Source organism: Cebus imitator, unplaced genomic scaffold (assembly GCF_001604975.1).
Source record: "Cebus imitator isolate Cc_AM_T3 unplaced genomic scaffold, Cebus_imitator-1.0 Scaffold9, whole genome shotgun sequence".
Classification (NCBI taxonomy): domain Eukaryota; kingdom Metazoa; phylum Chordata; class Mammalia; order Primates; family Cebidae; genus Cebus; species Cebus imitator.
The window spans coordinates 8,160,158-8,176,271 of NW_016107324.1; the positions used below are offsets into that span (position 1 = coordinate 8,160,158).

The 16,114-nt window shown below is 35.9% G+C and overlaps 1 protein-coding gene and 1 long non-coding RNA gene across 3 annotated transcripts; one reads left to right on the forward strand and one right to left on the reverse strand.

Moving 5' to 3' along the window:
• Positions 1–261: 261 nt before the first annotated feature.
• On the reverse strand, positions 262–11,394 carry CTXN2 (cortexin 2). Of its 2 annotated transcripts, none has more exons than XM_017545128.2 (2): positions 11,180–11,394; positions 262–1,853 (listed from the first exon to the last, which is right to left on the reverse strand). In XM_017545128.2, the coding sequence occupies exon 2, from the start codon at positions 1,794–1,796 to the stop codon at positions 1,551–1,553; it is 246 nt and encodes an 81-aa protein (XP_017400617.1). In that variant the 5' UTR covers positions 1,797–1,853; positions 11,180–11,394; the 3' UTR covers positions 262–1,550. The 2 variants fall into 2 exon arrangements, with proteins under 2 accessions (XP_017400617.1, XP_017400621.1); XM_017545132.2 differs by lacking the exon at positions 11,180–11,394 and adding an exon at positions 10,590–10,990.
• A 97-nt stretch (positions 11,395–11,491) lies between these two features.
• LOC119473661 lies at positions 11,492–14,994 on the forward strand. Its single transcript, XR_005202868.1, has 3 exons — positions 11,492–11,652; positions 11,756–11,807; positions 13,531–14,994. It is a non-coding gene; the product is annotated as an uncharacterized LOC119473661 (long non-coding RNA).
• Positions 14,995–16,114: the final 1,120 nt, after the last annotated feature.

The window sequence follows — 16,114 nt, forward strand, 5'->3', positions numbered from 1 at the left end:
TCAGCTTCAGTTTCTTTTCTGCAAAATTAAGATTAAAAATAAAATGGAAATAGTAGTCCCAAACTCAAATAATTGATAAGACTATCAAATAATTTGAAAGTAACCAATTTAGTGCTAACTCTTGGTAATATTACTCTTGTTTCTTCTTGGTATGTTTTGCAGTTCTGTGTTTTCAAAGGACATAAATATTTTTGTATTTATCTTCTGCTACGTTTCTCCATTCTGACTCATAGAGGGTCAGAAATTAGTAGTTGGAAAAAATTTTTAGAACTATATAATTCTATCTTTTTATTTCTCATTTGAAGAGAATGAAATACTAGAGAGTGAATAATTTATACTAAGCCATTGCTTCTTAGAGTTTGAGAATCTCTATTACTGCTACTGATGAGGATAATAAATAATGAGAGCAAAGTATGTGTAGATACTGTTTTATGGTTTACAAATTGCTTTGACATTCATTATATCTAATTGACCCTCTAAATATTCCTGAAGATATGCAAGATGGGTTTCTTCTTATTTTGGAAGATAGGTTCCCCTTAGATAACTTCCTGGGTCGTAAAGCTAGTTCTTAGCTAAGCTAACATTAGAATTCAAATCTCTGAGTTTAGGCTCCTAATCTGAAAAATTTTTCATGATACATTAAATCCTCATTCATTTCAGATCTCTGTGTTTTCAGGTACATTGGTAGCATTCATAGGGCTCTAGAATTGGACAGGATGTTAATAATCCTCTTCCCTGAAGCCCGCAGAGACTAGATGACTTACCCATCAGAGCATAGCTCTAATGGTGGCACAGCTGAGACTGTGTTTGTTTCTGCTTAGAGTACTCCTTCTACTAGGTCATGCTGGAAACTCCCTTTTAAATTCTGTTTATGCAAGGGGAAGCAGAGGGAGCATCAGTATTAGGCAGGTCTGGTTTGGATTCCAAGCTATGGGACTTTACTTCAAGAAATTCAATAAAGAGAAGAGATAGGAGGGTCAGGGCTTTGTGAAATTTGGGGACCTTTGGGGCCTGTGACTACTTGTAGGCTTTGGATATTAGTTTGTGAGTTATTCTTTTTTGTTTTTATCTGTGGACCTTTTTGACCTATGGCTATTATTAGAAAAATAATACTCTGATTATTCTTCAGACTAAATTTTCTTATGTTTAAATCCTGACTCACTAAAGCTAAAGGGGCCTGAGTCTGGAATGTGGAGAGGGTGTCTGGTCTTTGCAGAGGGGAGAGAGCAAGATGCCTTTTGCACAGTTTATTAGCACAAGGAGGGAAGCAGAAATTCAAGGCAGTTGTGCAAAACAAGAATAAAGGTGGTAAACATAGCTGCAGCCATCCTTATGCTCTATTCACTGGAAACCTCCAAGTGGAGACAGAGGAAAGTGAGGAATCCCAACAATAGTTTATCATTTGCTCAGCATGGTAAAGAAATCAGTCACAGATGTTTATTGAATTCACCAAACAAAATGAGCCTCTCTCAGACACACGCAAGGTAATTACAAATGTATCCAGAACGTGTCCCAATGGTGCAACCATAAAAACCGTATAGCTGGAACTCTCACGCGAGTGCATATTCAAATGTCCCTTTATCAAACTCTTCAACTTCATCTTCCCATGTAGAGGAAGGCATGCTGCTATATGGGTCTAGCAGGATTTTGAAGCATCTGATTATAAGAAGTCCCAAGAAGATACACAAAATCCCAACAAAAGCAAAGCCAGTTTTTTGCTCCAGAGTCAATGAGAAAGCTGATACTTCGTTGACACTCATCTTAGCTGAAGAGTTGCCACAGTAGGTACTACTCATTATTCACTGGCACATGGTTGTGGCTCTTCACAATTCCATCTGGAATCAACTCTTGGCCTAGGTACAAAATTGGACTCAGTTTAGTTTTATCCTTGTATGGTATTGGGTAGGTTGTTGCTTAATAAAATCGGACATTTTGCAAACCTTCTTGACTGAACTCACTGAATGTTTGAAAACATTGATCAGAATCAAATTAGCACTGGAGATGCTACTTTTAAATGTTGTCATTGGAGAATTACCTTTGTGGACCCTAAGACTGTCCCTATATACTCTAAATAAATCAAGTGTGAGTGTGGATATTGAAATTATCAGCCCTAAAATATTTTGATTCATTGCTAGACAGATATCTGCTTCTCTGATCTAGATTGTCATCTAATTTTCACCTCATATTTGCACGTGTAGGTAATATAAATAATCATAGCATGTAAGCTGCTCAAGCTGTTTAAAGTCCAAACTTCAAGGTCTATTTCCAGTGCCATTTTGACTGATATAGATTCTTATCCTTTTAAACAGACATAATGACTTCTCTATTTTTTACCCCCTTAGGTTTTATATGTGTGTACTTACATTTTTTTTCTTCACTAACACTGGATATACTGAGTGTCAATTTCTTAAAGAGAGGAATTATGTTTTAAAAATTACATTAATGCAGGCAGTGCCCAACAGAGCAGCTTGCAAGTAATAAGCAGCAGTGGCTATGGCCATTAGCCACCTCCCCACCATCTCCATTAGTTTTCAGAACACCCTAAGTAGACATAAAATCCAAGTTGAACAACATGCTTTCTCTGCAAATTCAACTTCAAGACAAGCTCCCCAGTCCCCCTCCCAACAAGATTTCCGCTCCAAAGTCCCTACTGTGCTGAGATTCTAAAACTAGCACTACAGTGTCAGAAAGTATATGTTGAACTGAAACACAATAGGCTTTTTTCCCCCCATTTGATGTCTTAAGTTAGTTAAATGAATTACAAATAAAGATAAAAATTAATTAATCAAATAAATTACTGATGTACAGTCACACTTTAGAGAGGACTGTCACCAAATAGCTTTTCATCTAATAACTGTGAATGATAGACAGTTGGTATTTTCTTTTTTATTGTTGCTTTTTCTGATAATTTTTGGACCTAATTTTCAGAAAACAACGAGACAGTACAAAGGATGGAGGTAAGGAATGGAGAAAGAGAGTAATAAAAGCAGGCCTTGTAGCTTTCAAAATTATTCTGCAAGTAACACACCAATTAATATTAATCAATATTTTGTTTTATAATGATTTGGATTACAAAAAAGCTCTATCTTCAAACCTTAAGTGACAGAAATATTCAATAATTATGACTCACGTTCATTGTTTGATTTTTTTTGTTCAGTAAAGGGAAAAACTATTGTTCAAACCCCTGTTGAGTTTCTTTCCGCTAAATCATTTTTTGTCCTAATCAATATAGTATAGTGAAATGACTTTATTTTTTTAAATATAGGGACATTTATTGGCTGAGAATGATCTTCCTGAAGGTTGAGCTCTTGTTGTACTATTTGTCCTGTAAAAAGCATAGAAGACTGGATTGAATCTTTAATGACTCTGAGACTTAACTGGAACTTTTTTTGCTGTCTAAATGTCTAATTTTCTTGCTTTTGTCAATTAAAAGTCATTTGTTAAGATTCATACACTTGCTGGTTCATTTGTTTAATGGATGGAGAAATTGAACAGCAGGATGTTTCTGTATGGAGATGTTGGACCAAGGAGATGATTCAGCTAACTCACTTGTTCATTTATTTTTTACTAGAGCATAACCTTGCTGGGCTGCAGGATGTGGATATTTTAGAGGATATGCGGGTAAGAGGAGGCAATAAACATGGGTTTATTGATGGACACTGTGGTTTCCCAACAGATTTTCTTCAACGAGGGACTTGTTGCCCAGCAGCAAAGAATGTTACCAGCAGTCTTCAGCTTCAGCCTCTTTCACTGATTGCTTCTGTTGCAGAGAGCTCCTTCATCCAAAGTCATGGCACTTCCCAAGGAAGACTATACTCAGTGATTGATTATATAATAGGATAAAGCCATGGCCATCTTGACTCAAAGGAGGGCAGCTCTGAAAACCTATTTTAGCTTCAGAGTTCTATATGGGCTCAGTAGAGACTGTCACTGGGTCCATAGCACACCTCAACTTCTGCCCATTCCTGTTTAATTTCCCACTCTTCCATGGGTGTTGAGCCCAAGGACAATCCTCAATACAAATTCAGCAAACTAACCTCTGTCTCAGAGTCTGGTTCTAGAGAGTCTAACTTTTAACAATTGACATCACAAAAGTTAAAGCACTTGGGCAGTTTTAATGATCTGTTTATTTTTCAACTAGTTCCTTTTTTTTTATCATCTAGCGGTAGCCTAAACTGACTAAAGTTATGATGTTAGTTAAATGTATTCAGGTGTTTTGAAAATGCATAATGTAGACCCAGACACAGTATCATAGCTAGTCATTGGAGTAGTTAAGTCTGTTGACTCTTACCCAGTGATTCATTTACTACATTCTTATTTTTCTTAAAACCTACTAACCAACCAAACGAACCAATGAAAAGAGGCGATTTTTAGAGGCAGCAATAAAACATTCTTCTCAGGCCGGGCGCGGTGGCTCACGCCTGTAATCCCAGCACTTTGGGAGGCCGAGGCGGGTGGATCACGAGGTCAAGAGATCGAGACCATCCTGGTCAACATGGTGAAACCCCATCTCTACTAAAACTACAAAAAATTAGCTGGGCATGGTGGTGCGTGCCTGTGATCCCAGCTACTCAGGAGGCTGAGGCAGGAGAATTGCCTGAACCCAGGAGGCGGAGGTTGCGGTGAGCCGAGATCGCGCCATTGCACTCCAGCCTGGGTAACAAGAGCGAAACTCTGTCTCAAAAAACAAACAAACAAACAAAAAAAACCATTCTTCTCATTTGTTACTATCAATTTAAAACAAGGCATCTTCCTACTTAAGACATACAAAATCCTTTGTACTTTAGAATATATGTCCATCATACACCAAATAATACTTTGTTCTTAGAGCCTTAGATGATATGTAAATTAAAGAGTATTTATCATTTTAAATGGAAAATAATTACTTCTCACCTAATGATCACAGTTCCCAGCACACTATAGGTATTCAATAAATACTTTAATTGAATTAAACTAAATATATTGTAGAATATATTTTTTGAGGAATGAAGTCCTTCAAATAAAGTTTTGTACAAGACTCTAGGTTTTAAATGTCCAGAAAGCATGAAAATACATTTAGTTAAAATGAAAAAGAAAACTTTGATTTCAAAAACTGGCTTTGAAAATAAGTATAAAAACTCAGTAGCTCAGAGTTCAGTGTTTTTGTTCTTTTCTATCAAATTTACTTAGCATTCTCAGACTCACATCATTTTTAGTATTCAAAGGTAGAGAAAATAGATGTTTCCTAACAACCTTGGGAGTTTCCTTTTGTTTTCTAAGGAAAGATATATAGCCAACATATATTTTGGCATTACTTTGTGCTGGGAAGTATAGGGTTAAATTTTGTATTCAAGTATAGTGACATTGGTTAGCTTAAGATTTCTGGTATAATTACTCCCTCTTCTTCCGTCCCTGCCCTCTACATTACTTGGCTGTTACCCTTAACTAAGAAGGTATTGTAAGATACTTCAAAGGCTTTTGGAATCATGTAAGGGCATAAAGAATGAGTAGATATGCAGAGTCACTGTTAATAAATAAACAAAGTCACCATTTTTATACTACGTTGGAGGAATAGATAAATAGCTATTTCATGGCTTTAAACATAATTTATAAGCACTCTGTGTCTCTATTATTGGTACAAATACAGGAGCAAACGCAGTAAAATCAGGGAAAATGCTGAGAAGTGACCCAAAACTTTCAGAATGCTGTTAAGAAATCTAAAGAGCTAGATGAACTTGAGGTAACACATAATATTTTCATGTATTCATTAAACCAAATATATATTGAGTATCTCTTAGATGTCAATACTGCTTTTGGTACTGGAGTACAGTGGTGAACTAGATAACAATGTGCACTTGCCAAACTTATGGTTACATCCCAGTGGTGAAGACAGACACAATTATTTAAAAATATCTGTCTCTATATAACCGTATCTATATATTATGGCAGGTACTCATAGTCATAAAGGCCATGAAAGAAAGCAAAGCAAGTTAAGAGGAAAGAGAATGATGGTGGATAACCAATGTAGAATGAGCTTTAGAAATGACAAAAAAATCAAACGATGTAAGGGGACAAATACTTTAGTAGAATAATGTGTAGCCACACTAAATGAGTTAACACTCTCATGAACAGATAGTTTATAACTTGGAGATGTACTTTCAAGACGTTTGAGAAATTATAGACCATGAAAGAGCTGCCAGAGGTAAGGACATGGACAAATGTCTCAATTTCCAAGAGGAGTAAGGGGGACTTGTAAAAATTATGTATTGGTAACTTGGAATTGATCTTTGTTGCAAACCCATAATTAATTATTTAACAAGTAATTTGTCAATATTTCAGAAGTCATTACAAGTTAACATGAGTTTAATAGGCAGTGCCAATTCACTTCCTTTTTGAATGTTTACTACTAATATGGTGAATCAGGGAAATAGCATGGACAAGGTTTAGTTATTTTGGCAATGCATTTAACAGCCTCCCATGATATCTTTGTGGGGAAGACATGAGATATGCCTGGATAATAATATTTTTATGTAGATTCATAGCTCTGAAATACCCTAATAAATATTGGGTTCTGTGATCACAGAGATGGGTCTCCAGTGTGGTATTACAAAGGTTTAACTTTATCTACACATACTTTTCAGTGTTTTTAAAGAATGACTAAGTTGAAGATATTGAAGTGAAGCTTAATAAATTTGACAAAGCTTGGCTGAAATATGATGCACATTGAATAAAGGCTCAAAACAATTCTGATGCCTAGAATTTTGGGTTGAAACTACGGCATAAAATTTAATAGAAACACTTCTAAAGCCCAACGTTTAAGTGGGAGGGAAGAAGATGCACCAACCCCAAACAGGGGAAATAATGACCTGGCAGTTCATGTAAAATAAATCTGTAAGCTGCCCTTAATCAAGTTAGTATGAGCCAAAGACATGAGGTTGTGGCTTACAAAAGCAAATGTCTTAAAACTGAATGGGGGTGCAAATGATAGAAAGTAATAACATTATTATAATGCATCAGTCAGACCACATATAAAGTAAGACTGCATATATTCACTATACTTTCATTGAAAAATATTTATAGGGTTGCTACTATGCTCTAGTAGACATGGACCCCTCTACTCAAAAAGACTCCAGCTAGTAAGAGAGAAGAGCCATGTATACACAAGGAAAAAAACAGCAATGCAGGCTTTTACAAAAGCAATAAAAAAGAGGAGGAAACAAACTTGTATTTAAAATCTACTGTGTATCAAAATACTGCTTTACATACATTATTTTATTTAATTCCCACAATGCCCACATTGTGTTGATATTATTGTCTTCAACATCTTGGTGAAAAAAAAGAAGATCCAAAAAGGATAAACAAGTTTAGATGGAATCAAGATTTCACCCACTGAGGGATCAGGAAAGTTTTATTCGCAAGAGATTGTATTTGAACTGAGTCTTGAGAGACAGAACAATTCAGACCTGAAAAGAAGAAAAGAGCATGACAATAAATACGAAGACAGAAATGTACTGGATTTATTCAGAGCACAGTGAGCAATTTGGTATAGGCTAGAGGGAGTATAGGAAACCAAGCATTGGAAAGGTAGGTTCGAATATTTTGACTGCCAGGCTGAGTTTGAAATTTATTTGCTTAAAGGCTGAGTGGCTTGATGATGAGACTGAAATAGACATAATTTTGAAAGACAAAGCATCATGGGAAAGAAATGGTTCAGGTGAGAAGCAATGAGGGTCTACACTAGGGATTAGATGTGTACAAGATGGTAGAGGTTGGAAAGATATTTGGAAAAATAGGAGGGGTAGGATTTAGAAAGTAGTGGGCCCATGGAGAGGGAAGCATCAAACACGACTCCTCACTATTAAGTTTGAGCAAGTATAAATATAGTGTTTTTATTGATCAAAACAAAGAAAATAAGAGCAAAATATAGAATTAGAAAGTAAATGATGAGTTTACTTCGGAACTTGGTGAATTTGCGGTACTCGTGTGATGCATAGTAAGCACTCAATTGACAGCTTTCAATACATTAATCTAGATCATTTTGTCTAGCATTAAATTTTTGATGGAGAGAATATTTTAAGGTATTGTTGTTAAATAATGTTTGTGTAGAAGACTGTATCCAGGATGGAGAGAGCCCAGTATATGGAAGTATTTGCACATCAAACCTTAAAGAAAAGAATTGTTGAGTTTTGCCTAGGAAAGGGAAGACCAAAGATGACAATAGGTAGATTCAAATATTTGAAGTATTATCTTGTAGAAAGCCAGATGGGCTTGTTCTCGATCAATCCATAGAGCAATTTTATTGTAATTCCATTAAAGTCTATTTTCTGTTACCAGAAATGATTAAAGATGGACGAAGCCTAGCAAGGAGCTTCAAGGAATGCCTCTCCTACAAGGAGAATCTTCTAGTGGAGTTATATAAGAAGGATCATGAGTAAATCTGCAGCAGAAAGTTTACCACAATAAAGGAGGCCAGGCTTTCTAGAAGGAGGCATTAGTAAATAGTGTCAAATTCTGCAGTGGTGATGAAAACTAAGCACTGAAAACAGAGTCTTATGGTTGGCATTCGGAATTATTTCATCATTATAAAAATTTAGTTGAGGGTTGAGGAGGGACACTAAATTGAATGAGAGTTAGGAGTGAGGGTGATGAGAAAACAGAGTCAGATGGTAAATAAACTTGACAGAAAATAAGTTTTACTTGGTCAAAAATTAAAGGTACAGAAGGTTAAATCATAAGACGAATCACTTTCTATAATGAAGACATGACTGCATATTCAGTTTTTAAAGAAAGCACCACATAAATTTACCTGGGTTCAAAGAATTGCAAAAATTTCCATTTTTAACAAAACATGGGTTGAGAAAGAACAAATGTTTTATTAATATCTTAAAAGGGAAAACAGGCTTTTATATTTACCATAAAAGTCTATACTAAAGATGAAAACAAAATGCAGGTCAAGGAGAGCAACTGAAGTAATATTCAAAGGCTGATTAAAAACTCTGGCCATTGCTTCAGGCCGTGACTACACAAGCAAATAGAAGCAAAAAGTTAAGTAATTGCCTAACAATATGTTCAGCAAATAGATGGTTTTGGTAATTTAAACTATATATGTAGCAATTGAAATACCAGTATTTCTGGCCTAAATTTTTCAAATGATCGCTGAAACCTTCCATTTTACTTGCTCTGTGAAATGAACAACTTGTCTCATTTCAATACCAAATCTAAAGTTTTTGAGAATATACTGCTAAGTGTGCCAAGTCTTCTGCTTTTCTGTTGATATAGAGCACAGTATGATATAAAAATATTGTTAACTACAATATATCGTTAAAAGTAAAAGTCTCCAGTTACAAAACTGATTTCTTCGCAATTACTAAGGTATTCAAAATACTCAACAGTTATAGATAAAATATGCATTTTCACTCTTTCTAATTGCTGGAAGAGCTCTTCACGACAGACTCTGTAATACCTAGCCCTGGAGAAGCATCATCTTAATATCCTGTTTGCTGGGAAATAGAAAATGAAAGAAATCTGAGAAAATTTAGATGATGTTCCAAAACCACAAATTAAAAAATCCATATAAAAATAGGAAAAAAAATAAATTTTCAAAAATAAGTAGAATGTAAAATTGGGTAATGGTAAAAATTATTTGTAGTATATTACACCACAAAAAATGGGCAAAATCAACAATGCACAATTTAAATATCAGGATCAATATGAAGAATGATTAAAATATTTAAGTATCTTTTAGTGCCACTGATGCAAATAATAAAATACTGTCTTGTGCCATATTCACTGGAATAAATGATTAGGTACTTTGGCAATGAGTAACTTGGTTGAAAGTACATTTCCTTCATGACAATTGTCAGGCACTAAGATTTCTAAGTACTGATGAGTCATCAGATTGGGCCAAGGGTATTCCTGTAGATATCAAATAGCCCAAATCTCATGAAGTTGCTTTGTAGTTAGCATCCAGTAAGTAAAAAACAAAGTCTTCCTGTGATCAGTACTTACAAATCATACCCTTGTAAGTAGTCAAGCATAGTATTTTTATACCTGAAATGCAACCTTTCATATTCATGAATATTGTTAGTGATGTTTATTTCTTCTGTGACATAACCTTACTAGAGATATAAAAATACACCTTTCAGATAAAATCATGTAATCATCATGCAATAATGTACAATTACAGAACCCGATGTTAAAAATGTGTACCCATTACAGAAAGAACCCCCGTGTTTAATTTTAATCAACAGGTTTTTCCTCTTATTTATGTATCTAGTAATGGTATTCCAAATAGTAAGCCTGAAATAGTAACTATTAGAGTGGAATATGATGTTCTAGGTGGAAAGTATTTCAGTACTGGCCATTAGATACAATAATCTCTACTGCTAATGATGACATTCATAATTTCATAAAATAAGACATATAGGAAAACCCAGCTTAAAAAATAATGGACCCTTCCATACATATACACATTCCACACAAAATATAAATGTTATTATATCCCAGTAAAAGAAAGAAAAAAAGCATTATTGAAGCCACATCTGCACAGAGGTAGTTAATCATTAAGAATCAAATGTGTTGGAATCAAAGGAAAACCTTAAATTACAAACCCAGATGTCTTCATCATGGTGAAATGCATAAACTTCAGGGCTTTCCAGAGATCCCAAATCTTAGGATCTGCCAGAATCCATCCCCAAACCCTCAGATTTCAACCTTAAGAGAATTTCTCTCTCAGGAGAATCTTTGAATGGCTCAAGGACTCTGACACTTAATCCTTCCAAAGCACTGGGAAACCTGGTCTGAAAATTCTCCAAATATCTCATTAAAAAAATCTAGACCATCATCATCATTCTGCGTTGTTTGTCTCCAGGTCTCTTTCTACGTACTAAGCCGAAGAAGCATGGAAACTTCCTACAAAACATTATGGGAGAAGCATCAGCAATCTGCACGTACACAACACTTTCCCCCCCTTGGCAGCCGCATCAGCAGTGGCACTAGCATTAGGGCTGCTGTTTCCCCTTCAGAACGTGAACTTATCAGACCTGCTGGCTCCCCCACCCACCGCCCCACCACTCGCTGTTTTGCTTTAGAAATGCAAGAGAATGAGGGCATGCTGCTCATCTGGACCTGCATTTGGAACGCTGTCAGTTAATGCGGAGGGAAGGGGGAGAAAGTTACTTCGCAGGCAGCGATGTCTCACCTTCCATGCTTGTTGCCATGGAGATGAAGTCCAGCCAGTAGACTTAAGTGTTGGCACGTTTATCTGTGTTCGCTGATCGGTTCAGTAATAATGTAGAAGGCGTGTTCTGGAACCTGCGTGGAGTCACAGGACCCCGGCTAGCGCTTTCCTGGCCTAGGAGTGTAAATGTCTGTGTCTGTCGGTGAGACAGAGGACGTGGGCGTCCGCCGAAGTACGTGTGCGCGCGCGCGTGTGTTTGCAGGAAAACGTGCATGGATTTCCTCGGTGTGGCAGTGTGTAAATATTTGCGCTCGCGTGTGTCCCTGACAGCGTCTGTGTGTGTATGTGAGGCTGAAAAGAGGTGGGAGATGAGGAGGGGAAGGGAATCGGCTCCAGCAGCAACAGGCTTTATCTATTCCTGCTAAAAGAAAGAGAAAGAGAGGAAGAAAAAAAAAAAATAGACGCTCATTTTTCTCTCATGACACATCCTGAAGGTTAGCAATTAGATTTCATCACTATCTTTGTTTACTAAGGCAGTGGGGGTTTAATTAATTCACTGCTGAAATCCTTGTTTTGCTCTCTTTGCTGCATTCCTAGCTGTGCCGCGGGCATTTTCCTGTGCTTTGGTGACAGCAGTTTCAGTCGAACAGTAGGCGCTACATTCTTACATGTTTCTTCTTATCTGGCAAGGAAAATTCAGGAGTGAAAGGTGTATTGGTTTAACTGGAGACTGAATGTGTCGTTTGGAGCTCTTTTTTCTTTACTCTTTCCCTTCCCTCTTCCACCCAAACACAACTGAATCCCCCTCGGTTCCCAGGAGAAGGCGCCTAGGCGCTGTCCGTAGTGCTGAAATGGTTCGTGGTGAGACCTGGCTCCCAAATACTAGCTAGAAGACCACAAAATAGCAGCCAGGAAACGCTCTGATAAAGCTCTAGATAGCTGCCAGTTAACGTTTTCTAAAAACAGTGTTGAATATGTAGATTCTAAACCTAACCGACATGAAAGCAAGGCAAAGCAAAGCAAAGCAAAGCAAAGCAAAACAAAACAACAGAAACCTTGCTCTTTATCCTTATTTTAGGGGTCTGGTCGTTTCAACAAACTCAGTTATAGGATTCCAAATTCTATTTATGTTTTGCTATTATATCCAGAACCTACAAGTTGCAAGTACTTGTAGATTCCCTACAACCTTAATTATTCACCTTATAACTACTGGACTGTGAGTGGTTGGGGGAAAGGTAGATACAGAATTGGGACATCATCTAAAGAAAATAAGTTGAAAACAGGTAATAAGCGTAACTACGTTCAGTAACAAAGTGAAGGCAAACTTTATGATTATATTATTTAGAAGATTTACTGATTTGGGAAATATAATGGTCTTACAAAAAATGGGCAATGTATAACTGAGAGTTCATATAAGACCACATTTTTTAAAAGTTGTTTTTGATTTGAAACTATTAAAATGTCCTAAAATGTAGGAGCACTAACTGCCCCCTATGGAAGAGTGAAAGACGTATCTTCTCCTAGGGACATTTCCTTGGCCATGGTTTTATTGACTCTTTTTAAGCTTGCCAAGGGCCATATTCTTTATTAGTGCTCTGTGCTGGAACAGTGCTTCTTGAAATATAACATGCACACGAATCTCCAATGATCTTGCTAAAATGCAGATTCTGATTTAGTAGGTGTGGGTTTGGGTCTCAGATTGTGCTTTTCTGACAATTTCCTAGGTGATGCCAGATATTACTAGTTTTGGGACCAATTAAAGTAGCAAGATGCAGCTGGGAGTGGTGGCTCATGCCTGTAATCCCAGCACTTTGGGAGGCTGAGGAGAGAGAATCACCTGAAGTCAGGAGTTCGAAACCAGCCCAGCCAACATGGCGAAACCTTGTCTCTACTAAAAATACAAAAATTAGCTGGGCGTGGTGGTGGGCACCTGTAATCCCAGCTACTCAGGAGACTGAGGCAGGAGAATCGCTTCAACCGGAAGGCAGAGACAGCAGTGAGCCGTGATTGATTGTGCTACTGCACTCCAGCTTGGGGTACAGAGCGAGACACTGTCTCAAGAATAAATAAATAAATAGAAATAAATAAAGTGGCAACATGCTAGAGATATTGTATTCTGGCAATGCAGTCACTCATAGAGTGTGGGAAAGGAGATCATTTTATTCCATCTATTATCCTATGTATGTTTCCAAACTGTTACAAAAATAATTTATTCAAAATTAATTCAGAGGTTAATCATGTAAACATGTTGTCTGTGCAGTATTAACAATTTTTATGAATTTGATTCATTTGATTTTGATTTTGACATTGTCTGGCTGGTAGTTGACTCTGTATTTCCATACTATGATTACAATCATTCATTCTCTTTGCAGGCCCAGCTCAAGGGAGCAGAACTAAGTTACATGATTCTGCTGTGGATATATGAGCTGCACTCCAATAATTTACTATCATGGTTGGAGACTTTGACTTTTTATTTTATAACTTTAAATATGGCTCCATGTTGAATGCCCACAAAGCTGATTTTTAAAATCTGGATATTACAGATTTAATTATCATTTAATTTAGAAGGTAGAATATGGCTCTTGTTTCATAGATCATTTATGTGAATGTTGATCTGTCATGTTATTGACACACATGCTTACATTTTGAAGGTTGCTAGTGTTTCCCATTAATGCTTCTGAATTGATGCCAAAGGAAAGCTTTGACTATAAATTAGGTTCCTTGGTATTAGTTGGTGCATGACCCCGACCTTTTTCAAGCTATATGAAAGGTAACAATGCCCTCAAAAGTGTGCAAAATGGCTTATTCAGGAAAGCATAATGGATTAAAAATCCATTAGGCTCCACTTTCTTTACTAGATGCTGAAATACAAAGATAAATGAGATTTGGTCTCTGCCCTTGAGGAGATACATGGCAAAATAATATGGCAAGTTCTACAAAGTTCTATACAAACACAGATTAATATGCTATTCATATTTTGTTATCTATTGCCAAAGAAGGGATGAAGAATTGCAAAAAGGTAAAACACAGAATATTTGTATTTCAGATTCTTGCCAATATCTGCTGCCCAACATTTACAAACAAATTGCTGAAAGACATGAAATATATGAATGCCTTTCTAAAGCACACGTGGATAATCTGTATTTCTGGAGCATCTATGATTTATTTTCAGAGCAATTCAAGTTATTAGAAAGGTATATATGTGGGTGGCATTGTTTAGAAGTTCCCCAAACAGAAATTGCCTTTACTATGCTTTGACATTATGCTCTCAGTATATACACAGTAATTCTATGTGAAACAGCTCCCAGCTCACACAACCTGCTCTAGGTCTACTACAGGGCTGTTACTAAAGTCTTGGTCAACATGTAAGTTACTGTTTCTTATATAAAGATGCCTAAGGAGTTTAGATTTCAGAGACATAGCCCCCAAAGCATTTCTTTCAATACCAGTTTCATGAATTAAAACTTTCATACCCATCCTTCTCACTTAAATCAACCTAGGTAAAGTGGTGTGTTTTGTTCTTATATACAATGAAAATCATGTAATTAATTAAAAGTAGCATTTATTTTAGTTACTAGGGATGTCAGAGTCAAATTAAGAGCTGAAAATGAATAGCTGTATAGGATCTTAAGGCTTTTATATCTGTTCTTTTTCATTCTAAACTACTGCAATTTTGGTTTCTCAGGTAATGATATGTTATTTTCTTTTAATTATCTGTTTTAATGTGTGACCTCATGTAAATGTCCTCATAAAATCAGAAGTGGAGTAAATAAAAAAATAAGTAAATTTCTCTGCTTTTTGGTCAAAATATGTTGAATATTGGGTGAGTGTATATGGTAGTTTTATAAATTTATTAATAGGATAGTAAAATACAGAAAAATGTATCATCTAATTAGCTATGCAGATACAAATCTAAATTATAATGATGAAATATTAAAATGTCAACATGACAGAAGAAATTTTCAGTTTATATAATTACACATCAGCTTAATTTCAGACCGCTTTGTTATCCTGTTTCTCTTTTTATACTCTAAATAGCGTCCCTTATATGACTAAGGCTTTCTGTTATCTCAGAGACTGGAAGTGTTAATTGTCCACCTTGTTAGAAGACAAGGTAACTATAGGAATTTAGAAAGCATGACAGCCCCACTCTAATGAACACATTCTACAATGAGGTTGTCACAAAGAAACTGAAAACAAGAATTTCCTCTAACAATTGAGCTCAGGATTCTTTTCAGCGGAAAATTTAGCTTGCATAAATTCTTGTCATCCTTGCTCTAGTTGACTTCTTGCTCTCAACTTATTAGGCTGATGTTACTTTGAACTTTTGAGGAAAATCTACATCTTGTTTGGCTGAGATTTGATTGCTATTCCTGAACTAAAATATTTTAATGTAGCTGTGCTTTTAGATTTGAATATTGCTATTAATTCAAACATTGGATAGCATATCTTTCAAATGTGAAATTTAAAAAAATGTATTAAAGACAAATATAGATTAGTTTTGGTTTAACTATTTTTTAAGATTGATCCAATGCTTTTTTTTTTTTTGGCTTTAGATGATGTTAGGTAACTAGCTATATTCAAAACCCAGCTCTTTATTTTTCAAACAATGAATTCCTATGTATTTGAGTGTCATTTTTATTGACCCATACCTTTTTTTGTCTACATACACAGTTTTAATCATTTCTCTGGGGGGAGGAATATGAATGATTTTGAAATTTCACTAAGAAAGGTAGGCCCTCATCCTAAACAAGCATATATACAGATGTTTTGCTCACAGCTCAGGTATTCATGGATCTCTGTAAGTTCATTTCTATAATCCCAAGGTAATCTAAACAGCCTACTAAAAAATCTGCTGTAAATGAATGGCACATGATCTAATTCCCTGTCTTACAACTAAGTATTGAATATTTTAAACTCCTACACTTTTTAAAGCCACCCCATTAGTTTTCTATT

What these genes read in the sequence shown, in the direction of transcription:
- CTXN2 (XM_017545128.2), bottom strand. Translation starts at nt 1,796, where the DNA reads ATGAGTAGTACCTACTGTGGCAACTCTTCAGCTAAGATGAGTGTCAAC.